General features: G+C 39.4%; 1 protein-coding gene across 1 annotated transcript in view; it reads left to right on the top strand.

Annotated features, from left to right (window-relative positions):
* The window catches only part of LOC129695673 (fibrillin-2-like), a 296346-nt gene that overhangs the window by 165815 nt on the left and 106006 nt on the right, over positions 1–24525 (top strand). The window contains exons 17-23 of the mRNA XM_055632838.1: positions 1899–1952; positions 4252–4377; positions 6812–6937; positions 9969–10088; positions 12565–12702; positions 18705–18755; positions 21912–22037. Coding sequence (XP_055488813.1) covers positions 1899–1952; positions 4252–4377; positions 6812–6937; positions 9969–10088; positions 12565–12702; positions 18705–18755; positions 21912–22037 — 741 coding nt within the window. The remainder of the gene's footprint in view (positions 1–1898; positions 1953–4251; positions 4378–6811; positions 6938–9968; positions 10089–12564; positions 12703–18704; positions 18756–21911; positions 22038–24525) is intronic.

Here is a 24525-nt window from a genome sequence, read left to right as displayed (position 1 = left end):
TGTTAAATTTTTACTGTGTATTGTGTGTTTTTTTTATTGTATCGCTGCTGGCAAATTCATTTCACTGCACTTTATGTGCATGTGACGAATAAATCTGACTTGACTTGTGACATAGTCTTATAGAAACTTACAAAATTCTTAAGGGGTTGGACAGGCTAGATGCAGGAAGATTGTTCCCGATGTTGGGGAAGTCCAGGACAAGGGGTCGCAGCTTAAGGATAAGGGGGAAATCCTTTAAAACCGAGATGAGAAGAACTTTTTTCACGCAGAGAGTGGTGAATCTCTGGAATTCTCTGCCACAGAGGGTAGTTGAGGCCAGTTCATTGGCTATATTTAAGAGGGAGTTAGATGTGGCCCTTGTGGCTAAGGGGATCAGGGGGTATGGAGAGAAGGCAGGTACGAGATACTGAGTTGGATGATCAGCCATGATCATATTGAATGGCGGTGCAGGCTCGAAGGGCCGAATGGCCTACTCCTGCACCTAATTTCTATGTTTCTATGACATAACAAATATTCCCAATAATATCAATGCTTTTGATAGTCTCTGAAATTTAAAAAAATCCCTGATTTATGGTTATTTCCACATTTTCATTTAGCATAAATATAACTGTTTGTCCATATTGCAGCTCCATCATTGTTACTCATACATCTGGGTCTGTTTATTGATTATTGTTTACTGTGGTTCTTTCTGTGTATTATCCATTTATTGCATATTTAAAAGACAATGACACATAATGGTTACTGAGTCATTCAGCTTGTAAACAAGCCATCGGTCACAATTTGTGTGACCTGCGTGGGTTTTCTCCAAGATCTTTGGTTTCCTCCCACACTCCAAAGACGTACCGGTTTGCAAGTTAATTGGCTTGGTATAAATGTAAATTACCCCTAGTGTGTATAGTATGTGGGGATTGCTGGTTGGTGCGGACTCAGAGGACCAAAGGCCTGTTTCCGCGCTGTATCTCTAAACTAAACTAAATTAAAAAAACTAAAAGGACATGGGAGACATAAGCAGACATAACCCAAGACCAAATTATCACCAAGAAGAGGACACTGAAACTAGCTCTCAGAGATGAGCAGTTACCCTCAGAGTGAACATGGCCAGTTTCTAGATTGGGTAACATCTGGGACATCATCCCTGTGATCAAGTCAAGTCAAGTTTATTCGTCACATACACATACGAGATGTGCAGTGAAATGAAAAGTGGCAATACTCGCGGACTTTGTGCAAAAATACAAACAAACAAACAACCAAACAAACTACAACAGAATGGAACAGAATCACATATTATTTTACATATTAAACATTGTGGGCAGAAGGAAAAAGGGAAAAAAAAACAGCAATTTTAAAAAAAAAGCGGTAGAGTGGTACAGTAAAGTTAGTCCCTGGTGAGATAGGAGTTTATAGTCCTAATGGCCTCTGGGAAGAAACTCCTTCTCAACCTCTCCATTCTCACAGAATGGCAACGGAGGCGTTTGCCTGACCGTAGCAGCTGGAACAGTCCATTGCAGGGGTGGAAGGGGTCTCCCATGATTTTATTGGCTCTGGAGTTGCACCTCCTGATGTATAGTTCCTGCAGGGGGGGGAGTGGTAGTTGCTAAATTGTACAAAGTTGTGGAAATGTTTAAGTTAAGTAGTGAGTAGTAATAAAGTATATTTGAGCAGTGTAAGTGCTCCTTTGTCCAACATTTTAGTTAACCAGGTAAGTGGGGTCACCATGTACATTTGGTTTAGTTTACAGTAGCATTTTATGCTTGTGTTTCGCAGTTATTATCAGCGTGGCCATCTTTGAAAAGCCTTTTGTCTCTCAAATATTGCTATCAAGTGAGGGGAGTTGTCAATTTGTGTAGTAGTTGTTTAAATCAAGGATTATTAACCAAATCCTTGTTTGTTTTTTATAGCTGAATTCCAAGCCCTGTGCAGCAGCGGAATTGGTATCACTGCAGATGGAAGAGGTACATTAGGAACCATTCGTGTATCAAATTGGAATCAATTCCTGTTCTCTTTTATCTCCATCTTTGTAATTCCCCATCCTGTTTTCTTTTCAATTGTTGTTTCTGAATTTGGACACCTCATGTTGTCATGTTCATCCCAAAGAGAAGTTGTCTATCTTTTTAGTCAACATAAGAAATATTCCCTTTCCCTGATATTCATTGTTGGTCAGTGGAACTTCTATCCCGTTGCTAAAGCTGAGGTTTCCAAATGGAACCATAATTGTTTAATTATGTAACAGCTAAAAGTTGATGCTTCATTAAATGGGCTGATTTGGAAGCCCAAATCAATCCTCAAGGTACAAGAATCCAACCCAGCCGTGTTGCTGGACCCCATGTGGATTCCTGCACCTTAGATCTTGCACAGATAGAGTCATAGAGCTGCACAGAAGGAAACAGGCCCACCTAATCCATGCTGACCAAGTTGGCATTTTGGGCTAGTTCTAGTTGTCTGGCCGTAACCCTCTAAACTCTTCCTGTGCATATATCGATCCAAATGTCTTTTACAAGGAGTAATTGTATGCCGTTCCATAGCTTCCTCTGGCAGCTCTTTCCAGATACATACTATCCTCTGAGTGAAAAAAGCTGCTCCTGAGGGCCCTCTTAAACCTTCCCCTCTCATCTTAAGTCTATGGCCTTCAGTTTCTGAATCCTCTACCTTGGCGGGAAAAACTGTAAATGTTCACCTTATCCATGCACCTCATGATCTTGTACACTTCAATAAGTTCACCCTAAATAAATTGAATTTCCCGCACCCACCACCCCCACAAACAACCTGCCCCGCCCTGGGACAAATGATTATAGACAGTGTCCTGGCGCACAAACCCCTCCCTCAGAATCTCATTCCTGCCTGAGTCTTATCTGTTATGCTTCAAGCAATTTGCATGAACAAAGATTGCAAAAAAATACTTTATTTTGTATTATACTGGACACTGGACGATGTGTACTGTTTGGTGCACATTTTACGGGGGCACCTGTTTACAAGTGGATCTGTAGAGTGTTTGACAATACAGTTAAGTGCATTATTTCTTATGTTTGGAGAAACTCAGCGGGTGCAGCAGCATCTTTAGGCAACGTTTCGGGCCGAAACCCCTTGTTTACAAGTGGGGGATCAGTAGAGACTGAGGAAGGGGAGGAGGAGACCAGCAAGGAATAGTGCGATGTTAAGTGCAGACTCCCCAAACAAGGTGCTGCAATTATTTCTTATCATGTGTTTGTAAATTCTACAAATTGTGAATTAGTACCCTATTTCAAAATACTAAGGTCTTCACAAACTTAGTGGCAATGCAAACATGTGCTCTGTTACTACCATACAGATCTAAAGGCCCGAGGCTCCATCTTCAGGTCATGCAGAGTTAGCAAATTTGAACTGAAACTGAATGCAGGCTCTATAATTAGGTTCAGTGACTGTGGAAACATTCTGTGCTTTTTACCAATTCCTACCATGTGGGTCCAATGGTGGCCAATAATTCAATCAACTTACCATTTAATTGAACATTGTGCTTGTACAGTAACATGCTGAGCTACTGGGCTGCACACAGTGAAAATATTGATGCAAAGGTTTTGTGATAACTGTGTTGCATGCTGACAGCATCAAAGTGCCTGCCGTCGAAGGCTGTGGTCCCATTGACTTTGGGATATTAATATCACTCCAATTTATACTGTGGGCTGGCCAGCATGAAAGGTTATGGAAGTTGTGGTTCTTAAAATATTTGTCAACTCGTTTACCTTTCATTGTAAGAGCTTTACTACTCAAAACAAACTTTAAAGCTGATTTTCACAAATGCAGTGTTGCCTCAAATTTCATGGGAATTCAGTGGCACTAGATGTCGTGTACAACAGTACATCAAGGCCAAATTATCAGCTTTGGCTTTCCACAGAAGCTGCCTGACTTGTTGAATGTTTCAGTGTTCCTCTGTTTTCATTTTAGATTCACAATAGCTGTAGTTTTTTTTTTAAACTTTCATTGGGGGACAATCATTGTAGTAGGCATGTGCATGTAGAATAATTAATACGATTCATATCAGTAAATTGTAGAAATAATGAACAGGAAATTTAAGTTCCTGGACTTTTGATTCTCTAAATGCACAGCCTTCAGATATAAGGGTTTTCACAGGAACACCAGATATTCAAATTAATCTTGTGGTTCATGTTTAGAAACCCATATCACCTTATCATAATTAAAATTCTCTGAACACATTTAAACAAAAATCTATTACCTTAGTAAGGAACATTTATTTGTGCTTTTTTGTTTGATGAATAGACATTAATGAATGTGCTCTGGACCCGGATATCTGCCCCAATGGAATATGTGAAAATCTTCGGGCCAGCTACCGCTGTATCTGTAACATTGGTTATGAGTCAGACATTAGTGGAAAGAATTGTGTGGGTAAGTATGACAATGGATGTTTATTTTTGAGTGATATAGCAAATTTCACATTTTCACTTTGCTTTCTGCTTCCTTTAAAAAAAAAACTGATTTCTCAAAGCAGTGTTTGAGCACCAAAACTAAACGAATGACATTTACTGAAGACTAAGAAATATATTTATTCCAATTGTAACTTAGTTCCTTTGTTCACATTTTTTTTATAGGTTAGTGAAGATGAAAATGAACCAGAACTCACCTTACAAATCTGATAAATTTGATGAGCTGATTACATGTTGAAGTTTTAAAAAAAAAAATCATATTCACACCTCCTTCACCAACCAGTCATCTTACTGTATTATTAGCTTGCTTCTCCTGTTAAACTCTCAGTAACCACACTGTCACTTTCTAGAATAGGGAACTCACTGAATGCTGGCTGCCAGTGATGCCAAAATACCAAATGAAATGGTGTGAGTTTTTTTGAGTGTATTTAAAATTTGATAACACTGAAAAAGATTTTTATCCAAGTCTTAAAATGAATACGCTATCAGAGCATCTTAGACCAGACATAAATTGGTACATATTCAGCTGAGCTACCAGCAGGGCTGTTGTACCATAGTTGAATGCTGGGTGGTCCTTATGAATTGTGTATTCCCAGAGTTGTCTTTGAGCTGCTGGAAGTTTATTCTTTTAGCTTAGAAGATGCTAGGATAGGGTGACCACAAGTTCTGATAGACAAAAGGAATAACACAGTCATTAAATATTATTTACAGATTTAAATTCAGAAAACTTCACATCTTGTTTATGAGAAGAAAGGTCACCTTTAGTAATTTAACTGGAGTTATTTTTGATAGCACATTTCTATGTAATGAGGTAAGGGAAGCATTACTGAAAGACTTTTCTTCCCCTGTGCATGTTCAACTCAAAGGAATTCTACATCTGTTTACCATGGAGTCTTGTGAGCCAAAGATCATTTGTGCTTTTGGCAAAAAAAAAACTCATTTCCACTCACATTTGTAAGAAATGTTGTTTCTTCAAATGTTTCTCAAACTTTGCCTTTCTTTTTGTATTTGTTTAATGCACTGCACAGTGAGGCAGCTGCCAATGTGAAAATAGCCAGCATGCTGTAATGTCTACTACATGATTACAAGGGTACAGGGTATTTTGTTGGCTTTTTAATCAGAGACTTGCAGGTTTCCTCTCGGTTTAACCCTTTCACAGGCATATCCCATGACTTAAGTCACTGAAAGAACTCCAATATTTTGTGAGATGTGTTATACCAGTCTTCTTCCAAATCCAGTGACTTTGGCTATGAATGATAAAGGGCTGTCATTTTCTGAAAATAAATAGTAAAATATAGGTAGAATTTTTTATTTTTTTTAAAACAGCAATCTGATTCTTCTGTTTGAAGATCACACTGTGATATTATTCATTTTTTTAAATCATTATCATGCCCATAAAAAGCTTGTTTTGTATTCCTTAGTGCTGATGTTGCTGTTATTACTTTGCTGCCTATGTTTCTCCTTGTGGAAATTGGTGATACAATTGTTTATTTGACTGCTAGATGGCAATTCCTTGAAAGTGCTTGGAGCAATGTATTTTATTAAGGATGCTTTCTCTATGCAAACTGCTGTTCTCCTTTCTGATTATTCAATTTAAACATTCCAATAAAGTAGAATAATCCATCTCAATGGCAGTTCAGACTGGCAGTGACTCATACTCTCTCAAATCAATGTCCAGGGATTTTTGGTTCAGTAAAAAGGTCATTAGTCACATTCTACTGGAAAATTAATGACATTCCTTTCTTGACATTTTTTTCTTGATTGAAGTTTATCTGTGGTATGTAGTGGGAGTGTTATTTTTGTATTCAGTGTAACATTGATGCCATGGTTATAGAAACTACCAAAGGGGATGTTCTGTGAGTCATTTTATACCATGTACATGATGTGACAGTCATTTTATATCATGTACTTCTGTGAGTAATTTTATATCATGGCTTTCATAATATTCTTGGAAACAAGTTATCTGTTTCATATTGTACATGGTGTCATATAACTTGGCAATCATGATAGTACAATTAGTGGAATAATTGGTTTTGGCATCTGAGCATTATACCCTGAAAAGGATTAAATCTTCTATTAACTTTATTTCTCTTTAGAATATATTACTCAAGCTTCAAATTGTAGCATGATTATAGCACATCACAGTGAGCAGCAAGCAATTATGTATGGTTCTCAGTGTAACCGCTATTGTTAAATAATACATAAACTACTGACCGATGCAGAAATTTGGTGTGATTAAAAAAAGTAATGCTACTAATAGTAGCCAAGCCAAATAGGAGAGTAAATAACCTTTATATGCATTTGTGAGTAATAATTCTGTTATGAAATTCTCTAATTCTTATGAGAATACCTCCTCTCACTGTGATGTTATTTTTTAAATTGCTCTTGTCTTCTAGACATTGACGAATGCGCAGATAACAGGCTCCTGTGTGATAATGGGCTTTGCCGCAACACACCTGGTGGCTACACCTGCAGTTGCCCAAAAGGTTACCTCTTCAAACCAGACTCCGAAACATGTGAAGGTGAATGCGCCCAGTCAAACAAACAAATGTAATATTTATAGTCATTCAGCATGACAAAATATCAAGCATATTCTTTATATGGAATATCTGCACAAATTACAAAGATGCTTCTTGTATTGCAGTATCAGCAGGCATTTCAAAATATCAAATGAAGTATTTGAAAACTCAAATTCCATGTTTTTGGTTAATTTTTTTTCCAAACAAGATTTTGTTTTGGGCACTTCAAATACTACAGGCAGAAACAATGCTAACAGGCAACAGACCAATCTTAATACGTGTTCTCATTCCTCTACTAGACTTTTGTTGATTGTGTCTTTTCCACTGGTCATACAAATGACAAAAGGGAATAAAAAGCAGCAGAAATTGACCATAACTGCTCTTAATCATAGGCAGTGAGGAAAGTCACGCCAGTCAGCAATCAAGCCTGACAGATAGATTTGATGATTTCTCAGTGACGTCACTATCAGTGTTGCATTAGTACTTTTGCAGTTTAGTCATGTAATTGTCAATTTGTTTGCAAACATAATATTTGAGATGATAAATGTAATTTTTCCATCATTGTCAAACTGTTCTCCATTCTCACAGAGAAGCCAATCATTAAACATTAAAATGTCCCTCTCAAGTTTTTAATTGCAGTAAAACTGTACAGTGAGGACATACTCATTAATGGCTTGTTGTTTAACTGCAACACCTGGTTTCCAGCGTTGCCCTTTCAGACCATAATGGGTTCATATTCCATCCTTGCTATAGGGTGAATTAGCTGCTTTCAGCCAGTCTAAGCTCCTCAGTTTCACTAGGTGGATGCACATTCAGTCAGCATATTGCTTTCAGATTCCGATTGAACATTGTTTCAAGAAATTGCACCTGGTATTCTGCAAAGGATGCACTCAAAATTAGAAATTTCTGGGGAGCATTGGAGGTCGGGAGGGAAGATTTGATTAAAAAATTATAAAATTATGAGAGGCATAGATTGGATAAATAGTCAGTCTTTTTCCCAGGATGGAAATGTCTAATACTAGCGCGCATAACTTTAGGGAGAGAGGGGGTACATTTTTTTTAAAAGCGAGAGACAAATTTTTATATAGTGATAGGTACCTGGAACATGCTGCCTGAGGAAATGGTAGAAGCAAATACGAGAGCGACATTTGAGAACCATTTAAACAGGCACACATATGTGCAGGGAAGGGGGTGGGTGAAGATATGGATCATCTGCAGGCATTAATTTGGCATCTTGGTTGGCACAGACATCATGGGCTGAAGGACCTGTTCCTGTGCTATATCTCACAATCTCTCATTTCATTTAGCCTGCCAAGATTCTGAGCTAATTTTAATACATAAAAATGGGCATTAGAGTGAACGGTAGTGGACAATATCGCCCCACATCAGGAGACAACCCTGTTTATGCAATCTTCCTTCACATACATCAGCAATAGTGTGAGCCAAGTATATATATATTTTTCTATCTTTCTCCATATAAATGGATCCTAAGTACCTGGCTGGCATTCCTGGCTCCTGCTGCCGCTGCCGCCGCCACAGGGCTGGCAAGTGAGGCATGGTTAAATGCTTGCTGAAAGTTGTTTTGGAGAGTGACGCTTCATGTTAAACTACAGCTCAAAAGTTAATCAACTTCTGGAGAAGCGGATGTTATAGACTGGACCTACACTCAAAATACTGAATAGAATATTGTTGTAACTGACAGATGCTGTTTGTTTTCTTAAGAATTTTCTCAATCTCCTCAAAACCTTGTTTCCCATGTGGTTGACTCACTGGAGCTGAATCAGGATGCTGTGGTTTACAGCATTTTAGCCCGGACAGTAAAAATTCTCCCAAATGGCATAACAGGGCTGATGTAAAACAGGTTTCCCTTAATGTCTATTTCCAGGTTATCCAGCATTTTGTAAGTGGTAAACCAAAAGGTACTTTCCTTTGTTTCTCTAATGTAACCCACACTTGTAACAAGAGGGCTTATGCAAACACTAAAACCACAAAGTGAATTCCTAATTTGAAACAGATATATATAGTCATAAGACATGCCTGCCTGAGGAAACTTAGAAACCTCAATCTTGCTGTGGTTCTGAGATTTGGTACACTTGAATGGTAAATGATGTTTACGTTTGTTTTTGAGGATTCCAACAGGAACTAAAGCCATTTGTATTTTTCTTAGTTATCTTAATCCTTTGATAAAAGTCCCAGAGCATGCTGAGACAGTAGTGCTAATAACCTCTCAAAATCTCTCTTTGGTTATGCTTTTTGTTTGAATCGTCTTTGTTCCACAATCTCAAAGTTGCAAGACTGTCTCGGTTTTCCATTCTTTTCAAGGTGGAAATTCTCTTGATTATGCCATCATGTCATTACACATTTTCTCCAGCTGCAACTTCTCTCGGAAATGTTGACTGCTGAATATGAGAAGCTAGACACTGAAACTCATTTACCTACACTTGAAGTTTAATCAGTGAACCTATTTGTCCTATATTCCCAGTGTGTGGACAATTAGGGCAATTAAAAAATGGTCACATTTATGCTCATTGGACAGGTTTTCAGCATAACTAAAAAACCCCAGTAATTATTGACTTGCAAATTTCATTTTTTTCAAACTTATTCCCTCTAGAATGAGATCAGATTTATGGCTTACAAGGATAGACAGTCTAACATCTGTCAGAATTGATGATAATCATAATTATTGCTTACACAGTTTTCAGATGAATTTAGCTAAGACACAACATAAAATGCGAAGTAGATCATGAACTACCACAGTGTTTAAGGGCTCGGATCTCATGTCAGAAAGTATAGAGTAAGACCTCCTCTGGTTACAATGATAGACCATTTGTTTTCACTTAAAGCACAATCCCATTTGAAAATTAACTAGCTTAGATAGAGTTGAGCTTTGCTTTACAATAAATTTCCCTTTATTGTTTGTAGAAGTAATTCTGAGAGCTATTTTTAATTAACATTTATCTTTTTTGTGTGTGTGTTGCCTACCTGATGCTATCAATTGGTAACCTTATTTAAAATGGCTATTCTATTTCCCCAGATGTGAATGAATGTGAGAACAGTCCTTGTGTTAACGGAGAATGTAGGAATACGGCAGGTTCATTCTCCTGTGAGTGCTCCACTGGTAGCAAACTGGATTCAAGCAGAACTGTCTGCATTGGTAAGGCAGAAAATTTCACTTGTTGTTCAGTAACAAAACTTGTAGGATTCTAGACCTGATAAAACAAATATTTCATTCAAGCCCCTTCTACAACAGCGTGGTGCTGCTTTCCTTCTCAAATAATTTAATTGAAATGTCTCATGATGGAAATAATTAAACTACTCTTGTCTAGCACTGATGTATACAGTATTTAAAGATTACACCACCATCAGACCGTTATTCTGCAATGTCTACAATTGACAAATTTCAATATTTCCTGAATATCATATTCTTTGATATATCAGATCTTCAAATTAATTTAAATGATCTGTCTGGGGGAATTGGTTTGGACCCTTATTTTATGATGTTAATTTGAAATTAAACAAATTAATCAGATTTATGTTTTAGAAATCAATTAATGATTCTGGTCATATCCAACAAAGGAGAAATTGTTCACCGATTATGATTATCCATCATTCCAATGCCCTGTGTAGTCAGGTTAATTTTCTTGAATACGTCCTCGGTTGGTCACATTGAGAACCTAAAACAGAATAGTACCACTAAGGAACAGTCCTTTGTCCCACAATGTATGCGCTGAACTATGGTCCTTCGCTCCATAGATGCTGCCTCGCCCACTGAGTTTCTCCAGCTTTTTTTGTCTACCTACAATACCAAATTAAATTCCTTTGCCTGCATATCTTTCCATTCCTTGCATATCCATTTTCCTCTTAAACCCCACACAATTTTCTCTGCTTCCACCACAACCTCTGGCAATCTTTTTGAGATAGTCTTTGGAATAATTGACTCCACATAGATGAGAGTCGTTTCACATAGGCACAACTCTGAAACTCATTAGAGGGGTGGTCTTTCTTATTTTTTTACTTCTGCACAGAAAGCCAAAGATGTGTTATATGAATGTCTGGAATACATTTAAGGCTGACTCGGATTGTATTGCCAGATCACAATGGATCTTTTAGAAGCTCCAGGTACTGTTTTAATTATAGTCGAGCAATTCTCAGCACAATGATGCAGTGTATTAAAATACCAATCCACTAAAATTAAATTATAAAATCTTTGATAACTACTTCATGGGACAGAATCACCAAAGATTAGGAATAGGATAACCTAACTTCATAAAGCTGCCAAAGGCTTATAGACATCTGAGAAGGGTAATTAAGCTGAAACATTAACTTTGTTTCTTTCCCCATGGAATGCTGCCTGACCTGCTGGATATTTCCATCACATTCTCATTTTATTTCAGTGGCTTCTAGACTCCTTTGTCTCCCTTCATAAAAAAAAATTAAGAAAATCCAGCTGAGGTTGGACTTTTTTCTAAAATCATTATATTACCATAGGAGGCTATTCATTCCATTGAGTCCATGCCAGTTCTTTGTTGTCAAGCCAGTCAGTCCCATTCCCCTACTCTGTCCTTGCAATAGAACCAATTATTTTCCCTCGAGGCCTATCCAATTCCATTTCGAAAACCTGATTGAATTGCTGCTACCACTCTTACAGACAGTTTCAGACCATATTTCAGTGTTTTAAAAAGTTGATTACATCCTCATTTCTTTTGCCCATCATATCACATGTGTGTTCTATCTTCCATCTGCAAATGCAAACAGTGTCTCACTGTTAACTCCTTTTGCATTCACTTCTCAATTCTGTTAACTCCAGGTTATCCCTTGTAAAACTGTAGCTGAACTGTTTCATCCATAGCCCTCCGAGTACTGTGATAAGAACAAAAACATTTACAATTATAAAAACTTACTGGCAATTGAATAGTTCAGAATTTTAAAATGAAGGCTACTTCCATAAACTAATTTCTTGGATTACATTAACAACCATTTGAAATCATTCCTTGTGCTTTTGGCACCATCTCAAAATGCTTAAGTTTGAGTTTACTCTGGTGCCCATGCTAATACATTTTCTGTCGGCCTTTTACATGCTTCCTATATGATGGTGATCACAACTGAGTATGATACTGCAAGGGCAGGCTATGAGGCAATTGCAGGGAGAAAAAAAAAAGAAAGCCTGAATATTACTTTAAGATAAGGCAAGAAAGACAAAACATGAAATAAGTAGAGTTAAAATATGAAATCATTAACTGAATTGTCACCAATATTATACTAGTTGATAGCTTTGCTGTTGAGGGAAGTTGATAACCAGAAACTTTATACTTCCCAGAGAAGTATGTTTGAGTCTGTCTTGTGCAGTTCCTTGTGGTTAAATTACAAACGGCTGGGAAAGCTCAGTGATCCTTATACAAACAAGCCTTTATGAAAAAACAATTCTTCAGATTAAGACAGGGCCAGCCCAGAAATATTGCAAACACATATATTGCCAGGAGAGCAACATAGCCTCATCCTAAACTCTGGGAAAGCTATGTTAAGTACCCACTTATACATGGGTTCAAGTGCAGGACATTCTGAGATATTTGTCAGTAGAAAATTCTCAAGATTTCGTGTAATTATTTGGATTTTCCCACAATTTCCAACAGACAGCGTGAAAGGAACTTGTTGGTTGAACATTCAAAACAGTCGTTGTGAAGTAAACATCAATGGAGCAACGTTGAAGTCAGAATGTTGTGCTACGCTGGGAGCTGCATGGGGAAGTCCTTGTGAGCGCTGTGAACTAGGTAATGAAAACAATGGATTAGAGCAACGGCATTTACTGCATTGAAAATGTGATGAAAATTGAACTGTGCAAGATTTGTAAATTGAAGAATACTAATTTGGAATTAACCTTTGTATTTTGGCACCACTCCTTTGAGTCGTATTCCTATGCCCTCTGCTCTCAGACTTCTATATCCTGGGGAAAATACTTTTTACAATTCACCTTACCTATGCTTCACATAACTTAATAAACCTTTACATGATAAGCCCTCAGCCACCTCTGCTCCAGAAAATAAAAATCTACCCTCCTTAACTCATACCCTGCAGACCCAGTAATGTTTACAAATACACAGGACTAGATGTTAAAAGTTCAAAGTGCCAAATATCAATTTATTCCCGATGGTGATGGGAGCCTTCTGCACCCACCTATGCTCCTCCGACGTTGAGAAAGGCTAGGCAGACATGTCATTGGGGTTATCAAGTGGGCACCTACTTTCATCGATGTTTCGCTGATTGAACCCACGACGTCTCCAGTAGGCTCAGCGGTGCATTCTGGCGTCCCAGAACCATCTGTCTAGTCGGTTATGTGGAAGACCAAATGGGGTCTTTCCTCTTCAGCCAGAGCCACTGGCTGCTCCGCTATGCCACCCGTGATGTTTCTTTGATGGCCTGGCGTAGGGCTTGTCCGCTGATCCCCAGGTCCTTCATCAGTCTTAAGGTAGATGTTGCCAGGAATCCTCGACATCCAACTTCTACCGGGCAGATCTTAGCTCTCCAGCCCCGCTGTTCTGCCTCCGCTGCAAGCTCTGTATATCGCAGTTTCTTTCTTTCGAAGGCTTCCTGCACAGCATCCTCCCAAGGGACTGTGAGCTGCACAAAATACACCATGTGCTGAGAGTTCGACTAGAGCACAAGATCAAGCCTCAAGTTGGTGATGGCTATCTCTGATGCAACTGTAAGCCGTTGGTCCACATCCACCAGCATCTGCCAATCCCGGGCTGCCTCCAGCTGTCCAAACCTGGTCCTTGGTGGAATTTTCCATTGCCTTTGTTCTCCCCCTCCCGAACAAAGGCAATTGTCTAAACTGGGTGGGTTGTTCTGGGCGGCAGGGCATTGTTGGTTGTTCTCCTGCATTCCAGAGTCGCTGCCAGGCATTTGAGCACTTGATTATGTCTCCAGGTGTGCCGTCCTTGGGAGAGGCTTAACTCTCCACCCAGTGAGGATGTGCCTAAATGTGGCTGGTGTTGAATCTTTGCCCATTGGTTGAGATTTTTTGGGCTAGGAAGGATATCATAGGTTGCCCGAATGAGGAAACTTATCCTGCTCGCCTCCATCTCCCACTGTATAAGATATAAGATCTCCCTGTATAAGATATAATAAAATCTTTTTTGCACCAGTTTATTGCCATCCTTCCTATCGGAGGGTGACCAGAACTTGCGTAGTACTTCAAATGTGACCTTCCTATTGTTGTCTTCAACTATAACATGATGTCACAACTCTTGCACTCAATAGCCTGACAGACAAAGGCAACTGTCCCGAATGCCATCCTTGCCCATTCAGTCGGGGTTGCCACTTTTATGGAACTATTAAACTGCATCCCTAGGTGTTTCTGTTCTCCAATACTCCCCAGGGCCCTACCATTTATTGTGCAAGTCTTTCCCTGAGTTTGTCCTACCAAAAAGCAACACCTCCCAAAATTAAATTCAACCTACCATTCTTTGGCTCAGTTGATCAGGGTCCCATTGTAATCATAGATAAGTCTCTTCATTCTTCGCTACACTGCCAAGTTTGTATTACCCACAAACTTACTGTCAATGTCACTTATATTCACATTCAAATCACTAATATGCATAATGAACAATGGACCCAGCACCGATACTGTGGCACTCCAGCCTGAAAAACATCCCTCTACCACCATTGTCCAGCTCTTACCTTCAAACCTGAAACTTAGAATTCTATTTGCAATGTATTCTTACCAATAATAAAACCAGGATTTGGTAAATTGACCTGAATAGTTAGTTCCCCTTGTTTTATTTTAAACTCTTAAACATTTTTTTCACCTATTCGAGCTTTTTAATACTACTTTTTATGGGAAAATGGTGTATGTTCTGATGCCACGCGTTCTTCTATTAGTAATAAATATGTTAGCTATTTTGTATAAAATGTCTCTGCTAACTCAATTTAGTGCATTGATACCACTAATGAATTTTCCTTAATGGTAATGTACACCATGTTAGTAAGACAGAATTGTTTAATGTGTGTTAGATTTTCTGTTCTTTGTTCTCACAGAAATGTTGAATCATGAGATTGTTAGTGAAGACTGGAAAGTTATTCTTGATCTTGTGCAACTTTATTTTAAAAAGTATACATGCTGTTTGCCTCCATATTGGTTGAGTATACTTAATGACTCTCTTGTAGCTATGGTGACTTGTTTTATATCCCATTTTTACATCTACCTAATCAAAGTGCCTTCATAATTTTAAGTATCCTCTCTTACCAAGCAAGAAAGTCCCATGCAATCTGATAACCAAAATGGTAATAAGTTTCAATTCGATTCAATTCAACAAACACACACACACACACACACACACACACACACACACACACACATTCAACACACACACACACACACACACACACACACACACACCAAAGGCGGGGGCCAGGGCAAGCGGGGGAGCGCTGTCTGAAATTCACACGGTGCTAAGCCAAGGTGATACAGACACACACCGCGATGAACAGGAAGGTTAAGATGGCTAGCATAGCGTACAGTAAGTCCTTTAAAAGAGTGAGGAGCTGAGAAGGGGAAGAAGGAGTGGAGACACTTTTAAGAAGCCAGACATCTTTTAATAAGCCAGCGATACACAGCTGTGCAGTTCGACGGGCATTTAACATTACCGGTCGGTTATCCTTGGTTCTGAAAACTCGTGCTTACGTTTTCTTTTCCCCAGTAAGCCAGTGAAAATGCCCGGTCAGCAAAGGCAATTAACTAAAACTACCTACGACTACCTCGACTACCCATAACTACATGGCGACCCCACTACAACTGCATCTACTACGACAGGATTATCGATTTTCTGCATGGCGATCAATTTTTGGCTACAGAAAAATGTTCAACATTTTGAAAAATCTGCGGCGACCATACTGAGGCCGTGAATAGTTCCCAGAATGTGGGAACACCTTGCGACCATGAACGAGACTCACCAGAGAACACCAGTGAATATGTGGCGACCATGTGGTGATCATGAGGCAAGCGCAGAGTCTCCTGCACTCGCCTAAAAAATCGCCTAAGTGGGACAGGCCCTTAAAACACAAAGTGCTGGAGGAACCTATCAGGCCGCATCTGTGGAGGGAATATTCCGGTTGATGTTTCAGGTCAGAAACCTTCTTCAGACTCGAGTCTGAATAAGGGTCCTGATCTAAATCTTCGCCTTTCCATTCCCTCTTTCAATGCTGCCTGAACCACTGAGTTCCTCCAGCACTTTATGTTTTGCTCCAGATTGCGACATCTGCAGTTTCTTGTGTTGCCAATTTAATCTGTTCCTTTAGGTCCCTTTGCACCTTTACGGCTGTTCGGCTATTCATTTCTGATTCCTTCTCCCGAGAAGCCACCTCACAGTTATTGACATTGAAATTCATTTGCTCCATTTATAGGTCAGAGTAGGAACTTGTTGGACACCTGTTAAACTACTATCCCTGTCCTCAATGAAAGAGTGAAAATGCGTACTTGTTTGGGCCCTTCCTGGCTCAACATTTTCTTGCTGCCATATTCACTTTAGCGTGGAACCACAACCTTCCCTTACTTGTCTTCAGTCTGTCGCCCGTTGTTAACTTCAAATCCTAACTTGCTATCGGAAGAAAACTTCCAAATTAAGTTGAAATCTTCACCATCTATTCGAAGTGCGAGCTTAATTTGAAGAGAGGGTGGACAGTGGTAAATCTCAGCAGGTCTCTACCCTGCTTTTGATTACCTGCTCAAACAATGTGCACTATGCAGGTATGTTAATAGGCCCTTCTGTTGTACATTAAGGAATATTGTACCAAATGAACAAAAATGTTATTGGAAAGTTATTTTCTTTATTCATATATATTTAGTATTCAAATATGTTTGCCACTGGCAAGCAGCATTTATTGCCTTTGGGAAGGATTTGGTGAGCAGCCTTCTTGAATCGCTGCAGTCCTTCCTGAGAGCTTTTAGGGTGGCATGGTGGCGCTGCGGTTGAATTGTCGCCTGAAGCCGCCAGATACCTGGGTTCGATCTTCACTACGGGTGCTGCCTGTATGGAGTTTGTATATTCTCCCCGTGATCTGCGTTGGTTTTCTGTGGGACCTCGGGTTTCCTCCCACATTCCAAATACGTACAGGTTTGTCAGTTAATTGCCTTGGTATAATTGTAAATTGTCCCTAGTTTGTGTAGGACGGTGTTAATATGTGGGGATTTGCTGGTCGGCGCTGACTCAGTGGGACGAAGCACCTGTTTCCCCACTGTAAACTAAACTCATCTCTAAATTAAATTAAACTTACAATGCTATTGTGTCAAACTTTGTAGGAGCTGTGCTTATCCAGGCCATCATTTTGCTGTTGTGCTTTGGAGAAGGGCTAGGGATGTCAGGTGGTGGATCACTTGCCACAGAATACCCAGCTTTGATTTGCTGATTTGTCCACAATATTTATGAGGTTGGTCTGATTGATATTCGGGTCAGTGGTGAACCCCAGGATGTAAATGGTAGAAGATTTAGCTATTGAAATTCAAGGCTTGCTGGGTAGGTAATCTTTCTTTCATTGGGGTTCAGTATCACTTGGCTCTTCTGCGGTATGACAGTCAGACAGTACGGAAATAGACACCGGCCAAACGATGCCTCATCTAAGCTTGTCCCATTTGTCCCATTTTGCCCATATACTTCTAAACCTACCTGTTACTTGCCACAAATCAACCCAAGCAGGCATGGACAACTTCATTCGATAAGGAGCTGTGAAATCATCAACAAACATTCCCACATCATTGTTCAATCCCTGAAAATGTAGGACTTGCAATACTACCCAGAGGAACACCCGTAGTGAAATCCCTATAGTGAAATTCATCCCAGGGCTGAAAAAATTATCCTCCAACCGTCATAATTTTTTTTTCTTTACGTGGAATATGACTTCTACCAATAGAGGTGGTTTTCCTATGGTGCCCGGTGACATTAGTTTTACCAGGACTCGTTGATGCCACATTTGGTCAGAACCTGCCTTGTGCCAGGGTCAGTCACTCTGACCTCATTTGGAATTCAGCCAAGTGATCCATTCATTTGGAATTCTGCTAAGTGATCCATGCTTAGACCAATGATGTTTAGTTTAGAGTTTATGCACGGAAACAGGCCCTTCGGCCCACCGGGTCCATGCCGACCAGTCATGGTCACTAGGGACAATTTTTTACATTTATCAAGCCAATTAACTTACAAACCTGTACATCTTTGGAGTGTGGGAGAAAAGCGAGAATTTGGAGAAAGCCCACACAGGACACGGGGAGAACGTACAAACTCCGTACAGACAGCATCCATAGTCAGGATCGAACCAGAGTCTCCGGCACAGCAAGCACTGTAAAGCAGCAACTTTACTGCTGTGCCACCATGCCACCCTTGATGTGAAGAATTCCGGAACTGATTAGTCGTATCAATACCCAAACTGGGCATCAATGAACAGATTATTGATGAATAAATGCCACTTGATATTATGGTTGAAATGACATCTTTCACTTTTCTGATGACTGTAGGTAGACTGATGAAGGTAGGTGGTCGTTTGCTGGGCAGAGTTTGTCCTGCACTGTACATGGGCAGTGTCCCCAATATTCAGATTAATAGTTATGAATGGCAGCTTCCCTTGAGAAATGTGATTTCATTTGCCAAAAACGTTCTTATTAATTGTAGAATTTTTATTCTCTGCAGTGTTTTGCTTTTGTCAGAACATTAAACTAATTGTTCTTCAACAATTCAATGCAAAATCAAAGGGGATTTTGAACTTGGATGTGTATCTTTCCTTACAGATAGTGCCTGTCCAAGAGGTTATGCAAGGGTTAAGGGTGTGTCCTGTGAAGGTAAGAAAATGACAAACCTTTAAGATGATTTGACTTAGAAACACATACTAGAGCAATAGAAAAAATTCAGACCTTTCATTTATGTGACAAATTAGATAGATTAAACACATCATAAATGCAATAAAGGGTCTCGAAACGTCGTCTGTCAATTTTGTCTCAACTGATCCAGCTTGACCTGCTGCGATCCTCCAGCAATTTTTTTGTTACAGATTCCAGTATCTGCAATTCTTGTATCACCATCATAAATGGTTCCTTCCCATGAAGTATCTTTGAAATAGTGTTGCTGTATCAGTCTGTGTGGACACAAGAAGGTTTCAGATGAGAAGGTAAACACAAAATGCTGGAGTAACTCAGCGGGTCAGGCAGCATCTCTGGAGAGAAGGAATGGGGGATGTTTCGGGACGAGGCCCTTCTTCAGACTGATGGTTTCAAGGTGGTGAAACAAGGTTTCAGATGATTTGCCATTTGGTCTGTTCTTGCATTTAGAAAAGAATCAACCAAATTCAGGCAGCTATTGTTACCCTGCTTCCGCAGAGTTGGTTAAAATTGAAACTCAACAATTGTTCGCTGGGCAGCCACCTAATTTTTACAGGATGCTTATGTGGTTCAGAACAATAAAAATCACTGTGTTTAACATCGAAAAATGTTCTGGAATGGATTTCAGTAGTTGCAAATGTAACTCTTACATTTTCATGACATCGTAAAAAGCCTCATAGGTAATCTATGTTCAGGATGTTATGAGAAAAAATCCAGCCGGCTTTTCCTCAGAAGCTGTCATGGGATGTTATATGAGAGAGAAGATTATGTTTCATTTTAACATCACAAATGCGACATGGCAATGAAAATGTTGAACTTCGTCAGTACTTCTCTGAAGTTTCATTGTAGATTATATTGCAGGATCTGAAATGCAAAATGAATGCAATGTGTAATGAAAATTCTGAGACAAATGGAATTAATAAAACCATTTTTGCCATCATATTTCATTGAGCCGTGGGAGAAAGCAGAAATGGACTTATCTGGCAAATGTTTAAGCCGATTCATTTTGAGGACCACCAGGTTTCACATTTCTTAATAGATTTTCCACCGTTTTGACACAAGCGTGGAAAAAATAACTGATGCTGCAGATAAATTCTTTCAGACGTGTTGAAATGGTTATGTATCATTTCTTGAAAAAGTAGAAGAAAGTAACTAAAGCAGACAATCCTAGCCACCCATATCAGCACACCCATGCCCCCAACCCCAACAAATGTGGCAGCCCCATGATGTTCTGCTGTGCCAGAATGTCACTTTATTCCCAATGAATCATGTCAGTGTGATTGGCACAAAGAACAGAGCTTAATTGGCACAAAGAACTGGCAGAAAAAAATTACCACCTGGCAGAAACATTAAAAATCTCTTCTTTTTCTGTGTAAGAAGTATCCACAGATGCCGGTTTACATTGAAGATAGACACAACATGCTGGAGGAAGGCAATGGATCAGGCAGCGTTTCTGGAGAAAAGGAATAGGTAATGGGAAGAAATGGGTGACATTTCAGGTCGAGACCCTTCTTCAGACTGAAGAAAGGTCTTGACCTGAAACGTCACACATTTCTTTTCTTATTCCTTATTCTTACTCCAGCGTTTTTTGGTGTATCTTTTCTGTTTTATTTGGTATTGTGTGAAAAAGAAGGCAGTTGATTCTAGAATTACAGCTAGCTGCATAGTACCTCAAATACAAGGCAGTAACAAGCAAACTGTCAAATCCATCAATGTTCTGAATAGCCATAGATTTAATATTATTTTTTTAATTTTACGATGTTTAAATGAATACAAACATTACAAACAGGATCATAAACAAAACTCAAACCTAACCTTGTTGCGACCCAACTCCTCTTTGAAGAAGAATCAAAATAAACACCTTCCTCGTCTATTAGATTGCTATCATACCGCAGGGAATATTTCACCCACTGAACTTTTGAAAGAACAAATCTTTTATTAAATATTCATAAGGAGTCAAATATATTTTATGGCCTTGCATGCAATGCAAATTCTGTTAACAGTTAATTGGCCTCTGTAAAATTGCCCCTAGTGTGTAGGGAGTGGATGAGAAAGTGGAATAACCTCGAACTAGTGTGGATAGGTGGACTGAAGGGGCCTGTTACCATGCTCTATTTTTCAATCAATCCTGTGAATCATCATAGGCAGAAAAAAATGCTGGAGAAACTCAGCGGGTGAGGCAGCATCTATGGAGAGAAGGAATAGGTGAAGTTTCGAGTCGAGACCCTTCTTGGCGGACTGATGTGGGGGTGGGGGTGGCAGGAAGAAGAGGCAGAGACAGTGGGCTGTGGGCGAGCTGGGAAGGAGGGAGAAAGCAAGGACTACCTGAAATTGAAGAAGTCAATGTTCATACTGCTGGGGTGTAAACTACCCAAGTGAAATATGAGGTGCTGCTCCTCCAATTTGTGATTGGACTCACTCTAGCCATGGAGGAGGCCCAGGACAGAAAGGGCGGATTCGGAATGGGAGGGGGAGTTGAAGTGCTGAGCCACCGGGACTTCAGGTTGATTAATGCAAACTGTGGAGATGTGTTGGGCGAAGCGATCGCCAAGCCTCCACTTGGTCTCATCGATGTAGAGCAGTTGACACCTAGAGCAGCAAGATGCAATAGATGAGGTTGGAGGAGGTGTAGGTGAACCTCTACCAAACCTGAAAAGACTGCTTAGGTCCTTGGATGTTGTCAAGGGGGGAGGTAAAGCGACAAGTGTAGCATAGAAGAGACCCTGGTGAGAGCCTCATCTATAGTCGAAGAGGAGAACCCCCGTTCCGTAAAGAATGAGGACATCTCCGATTCCCTGGTTTGGAACACCTCATCCTGGGTGCAGATGTGGCGTAGATGGAAGAATTGGGAGGTGGGGAAAGAGTCCTTACAGGAAGCAGGGTGGGAAGAAGTGTAGTCCAGATGGCCATGGGAGTCAGTGGGTTTGTAGTAGATGTGAATCATCATCCACATTGAGCTCCATTTCTGACAATTGCTCCCATTGAAGACATGGGATTATTAACACATTTCTATACCACTAATATGTTTGTGCATTTGCTTTGACTATCTTTTTTAAATTATGTGTAATAAGCCAGAAGAAAGAAGCATCAAGTTTTTCACTCTCTTTCTTCTTTGGACAGATGTGAATGAATGCACAATCTTTCCTGGTATTTGCCCAAATGGGAGATGTGTCAATACTCAAGGGTCCTTCCAATGTGAGTGTCCTGAAGGATTGACCAGAGACAGCACAGGTCGTGTTTGTGTGGGTAAGAAATAAATTATATACCATCATTTAAATATAATAGAGGTTTGTGTAACTTGAATTTTTTACTTGTTAATTTCTGTATGCCAAAATTTGATAAGCAAAGCACACATTGTTCTCATAGTGTACATAGTTCATTTTCTACTCAAGCTTAAACCCTATGATTAGTGATTTGACTGTAAAACATATGGATTAGGTTATCTATTTTATACATGTAGGCTGTTGCCAGAGGCACGGTTACTGCTTTAGTTCATAGAAATGTGTGGAAGACATAATTCAAGGAATAGAACGCTACACATTGCATCCAACATTTATAACAAATATTTTAATGCAGGAGTTGGTTTGCTGGTTTCCTAGGTAGTCTGTACCCTTGCTCCTGTGGAGATGGACATTAACCTTTCCAGAATTCAAAAATCACAACCCAAACATTTGAGATACAAATTAAAATGTTCTCTTTTTTTGTGGAAAAAATAACTTTAATTTTTTCTACTCTTATTTCTTGACAGAAGTGTAAGTGACCCTTTTTCACATTATTGAAAGTCATGATATGGACAAATTTCTAGGAACATAACCCCATCCCACATAGTACAAGGGTTGCCAACATTATAATTCAAGTGGGAACCTGGTAGTAGCATTACATTCTGTAGCAAAGCCAATGTGCAGGAATTGTTTCAGGTGGCCAGCTTCATCAAAAGATGGATGTTAACCCCTGGATTTTCATTTATCTGTAATTATAGTATATAAAAGAGCATCAAGCCAGCCAGAATGTCAATCCATGCTGTTGTATTTAGAGTACAGAAGAAGATGTAGGAAAAACAAATCATTTTCTACTCTAATATAAACATTTTTTATTTGGATATCTACTATTGTAGTTTTATAATGCCCTATTCCAGTTTAACAGATTTTTTTGTGGGCTCTAAAGCTCCAAAATAAACCCGTGTGCACAATTTCAAAGCTACAAACTTTCGACAGAGAGGGAGATGTTGGGTTAACTCTTGGTAGCTTTTGAAATTGATAGCTATCAGCAGTCGACTGGGGCTTAGACTTGCTTTTTCATTCCAGAACATCACTTTGTGCTGGTCCTAGGAATAGAATGCACTTTCAATCTTCAGCACCGAGTTCATTCGCAGATGAAGCAGTAAAATGGTTTAGGGTAAAGGAACATGTTGTGTGAAGGTGGTGGTGGGGATTTTTGGAGAGGGAGCAAGACTTTTGTTGAAGTGAGTGGAGTATTGCGATGGCCTATTGTCTGGCTGAAGATTAATAGGCACCTGTTAGTATATTTTTCCGGAGAAATAATGAGTCATATACATAAAACAGGGCACTAAAATGAACGTATGTGCCAGGGTAATGTTCCGAATATGTACCACTTTGGAGCGCATTTAAACTTCATACCCATTGATTTTCCCATCTATTTTATGAAAGTGAGTGAAGTAATTTCTGTTTTCAACTCGGTGGAAGTTGATATTTGTGTGTATGCCAAATTATTTTCACTCTGTTGACATATATATCATCAGTGCACAATGTTCACCTCTAGTTTTATGTTGCTCCATAAAGCAAAATTAACCAGAAATAACCATGATATCTTATTTGTTTCTCATCTCTTCAACTTTGTTGTCTGGGCATGGCAATGCATAATTCCTTTGGGATCGGTACATTGCTCTGAAGGCCAAGATAACTTTAGAACAAGCAGGGTACTTCCTACATTAGTAGATAAATTAGTAGACAGAAGCTGATGTGAAAAGTAGATGTTTCATTTTTAAACAGAAGTGAAAAATGGAGAATGACAAAGTGGACAGGTAGAAGCGCTGGAAATGGTACAGAAAACTGATGCAGTTCAGAGACGTAAACTGGGAATCCATCTCAGCCCAATTCTGTCAGCTAACTGACCATTTCTGGAATTATGACAAATTTCTATAGGAGGAAATGAACTTTCACCTGTAGTTCTTACCTGATGTTTTACCAAGAACTTTAGGAGTTTAATTCCTTCAAACTACACTTAATAGCACCTGAACTGTGCAACCAAACTAAGTGCACCCACATTGAAGAAACATTGAAACTGTATACAACTGTAAATGTATGCTATGTTTTAACTACAAAATGGGAGAAGCAATAAATCAGCGGCACAGTGGCTCCTGTAGATCTGCTGCGTCAGAGATCCAGGTCCTGACCTCGGCGCTATCTGTGAAGTTCGCACGTTCTCCCTGTGACCATGTGTGTTTCCTCTGGGTGCTCCTGTTTCCTCACACATCCCAAAGACATGAGTGTTTGTATGTTAATTCCCTCTGTAAAATTGCCCCGAGTGTGTAGTGAGTGGATGTGAAAGTGGTATAACTTAGAACTAGTATAAATGGATGATTGATGGTCGTTGTGGACTCAGTCAACGAAAGAATGTTCCAATGCAGTATCTTCTATTTAGAAATAGAAGTAATTCTCTGGCCATTTATACTTCACATTCAAAATTCAAGTCAATTCTGAATTATGCTGGTTTG

The sequence above is a fragment of the Leucoraja erinacea genome, chromosome 3 (assembly GCF_028641065.1).
Source record: "Leucoraja erinacea ecotype New England chromosome 3, Leri_hhj_1, whole genome shotgun sequence".
NCBI classification, from domain to species: domain Eukaryota; kingdom Metazoa; phylum Chordata; class Chondrichthyes; order Rajiformes; family Rajidae; genus Leucoraja; species Leucoraja erinaceus.
The sequence above is the reverse complement of the archived record's forward strand: the minus strand, read 5'-3'. Positions and strand labels throughout refer to the sequence as shown.